The following is a 2,548-nucleotide window of genomic DNA, read 5'->3' on the forward strand; positions in this document are numbered from 1 at the left end:
GGAGTAGAAGAGAGAAAAGGTCCAACACAATGAAACAGAGATCCGAATTCTTTTTAAAGTAACTTTGGTGGGATAATGAAGTGGATCACAAATAGCTACATAACGATCAACTGAAATAAGCACCATGTTTCCTACTGAAGAAGAGGTAATAACTATGTCTAAGAAGCCATACATGGCACACATAAGGTCACCAAAATACCAGCAGCCATCGATCATCATAACTTGAAAGAAAACAAGAAAACCCACAAAGAAATCTGATACAGCCAGAGAGAGAAGGAGGAAGTTTGTGGAGGTGTGGAGCTGCCTGGGGAGGTTAGAATATAACACAAACATTAGACATCAGTTCTTGCCCAATATTCAAATCAAACAGTATCATTAACCATCTTCTTTTGATGCAGTTATACAGATCAAATGAGTATTTACCTGAAATGAGTGATGGAGATAATGACCAGAAGGTTGAGAGTAACAGTGAGCACAGAGATAATGGACAGCACAATGGAAAGAAGCAAACTGTAAAGGAAAGATTGATTTTGTTTTTTACAGGAGCTGTTGAGGAGTTCTGGAAAGCAGAGCTCAACTCTTTCCATCATCTTAGCAAAGATGAGCTCTCCTGAGTTCTCTTGGCTCTCAGAGCAAACTTCAAACTATAAATGATCCTCGTGTACCTCCCCATAGATTCTGTCAAACTCTCTGACCAACGATATTCTTCTCTTCCTTTCTACATGGTTTCCTCAAGTGGGTTCAAAGAGACTGCCATAGCTGATAACTATAATAAAAAGAAGGAAGACTAAACAAAAAAAAATATGTATGGAACTACTTATGTGTACCACCAAAATGTCATGCATAATAAATATAATTTTTTTAATTTTTGTTTGAGGTAGTTAATTTTTTTTTTTTTTTTTTTGTCCTGACAAGACTTGATAAATAAAGTGCAAAAATGGTAATGAATAAAATGCATCCTGATTGTCTAGTGGCTGGTACTGGTGTGTGATACTACAAGACTTGGTATCAATACAATACCAAGAAATCATGGGACCATTGTCGTTGATGCTAATACGTTTTATTTAATAAAGTAGATGCATCATCATATTTCTAAATCTAAGTGAAATTTTATGACTTTTAATGTGGTTTTGTAATTTGTTTTTGTGAGGAAAGTGGAGACCTTTAACATCTGCAGTGAACTGCTGCAGATGTTTTGTCAGTCTTTGGTGGCCAAATTCAGGTACTGATAATCAGTACCTAATTTACCAGATGTTCAGAACAAGAGTCAATAGCAGAATAAGCTGTTTGGCGTTGTCAAGGATGATTTGACAAGATTTTCATGGGCAAAGCCGACATACTCAGCTCTGCTGCTCAACTAAATATGCATTTTCCTAACAAATGTGGCACTATTTAAAGGTAACCACACAGTCTTTTTAACAGGATAAGATGTATTACCAAGAAATATTGGTATTAGAAAAAAAGTATCAATCAAACACAAATTAACTTGCTTTTTGTTATAGGTTTATAAAACATTTTTTTTCTTTCTTATACATTAGAACTTCTAAGGCCTAACTAACTGTATATTCAAGAAAATGGGTTTTAGCTCATTTACTTTGCAGCAATAAAAAACATAATCAAATGGTACAGGAAGTTGTAGTTTATTTAAAAAGTATTCAAACAGTTGTCGGGTAGAACAGTGGGTTAGTGTGAAGTGAAGTGAAGTGAGATTTATTTATGTAGCCCTTTTCAGCATCAAGGCGATCCAAAGTGCTTTACAACAGAAACAAAAACAGAATCCAATACAGCAAATACATAATGAAACACAAAAACGAAAAACAACAATCATGTATAATCTAAATTAATCATGTATAATCTAAATGAAATATAGGATAATCTAAATGAAATATAGGATAATCTAAATAAAATCACGAAACCAGAATCTAACAATCTAACAATATCTAAAGTATGAGCTAAGATAAAATAAAATAAACTAAATATACAGGAAGGTTAAATAAGATAAAACACGACAATGCTAAAACTAACGGTACTGAACTTTCTAAATAGTACCACAGGCCCGCTAAAACAGCCGACGTAAGAATTTCTAACTAAAATAGAGAAGGAGGGAAGGAGGTTGGGGAGGGGAGGGTTTGGAGTGAGAGAGATGACAGAAGCAGTGGAAAGTGTGTGTATGTGTGTGTTTGTGTGTGTAGAGACGGTGGGAAGACGGTGTGGTGCATGTTATGTGTGTGTGTGTGTGCGCGTGTGTGTTTGCAGATAGGTCCATGAATCACGTCACAGAGACCATTGTCTTTAATACTGTGATGGAAAGTTTATCAGCCAGTCCTGAACAGATTTACAGATGTCCTTAGGCAGAGGGAGCAGAGCATCTTTTTTACATAGTTCTGAGGAGAAATTGATATAGCTGACCAAGGTCAGCCTAGGGGAGCAAATTCACAAACAAACAGTAATTGTTTTGATTCAGGCAGACTTGTTTTCAGTCTGCCTTGAAAGTCTTGCTGATACTTCTCAATGGCGAATCCAAACAGCCAAATTCCAGGACCATTCC

General features: G+C 35.8%; 1 protein-coding gene across 1 annotated transcript in view; it reads right to left on the reverse strand.

Annotated features, from left to right (window-relative positions):
- The window catches only part of LOC112450022 (trace amine-associated receptor 1-like), a 1,071-nt gene extending 398 nt beyond the window's left edge, over nt 1–673 (reverse strand). The window contains exons 1-3 of the mRNA XM_037976220.1: nt 666–673; nt 424–510; nt 247–304 (exon numbers count right to left, since the gene is read on the reverse strand). Coding sequence (XP_037832148.1) covers nt 247–304; nt 424–510; nt 666–673 — 153 coding nt within the window. The remainder of the gene's footprint in view (nt 1–246; nt 305–423; nt 511–665) is intronic.
- Between the last annotated feature and the right edge of the window lie 1,875 nt (nt 674–2,548).

The sequence above is a fragment of the Kryptolebias marmoratus genome, linkage group LG6, assembly GCF_001649575.2.
Source record: "Kryptolebias marmoratus isolate JLee-2015 linkage group LG6, ASM164957v2, whole genome shotgun sequence".
NCBI classification, from domain to species: Eukaryota; Metazoa; Chordata; class Actinopteri; order Cyprinodontiformes; family Rivulidae; genus Kryptolebias; species Kryptolebias marmoratus.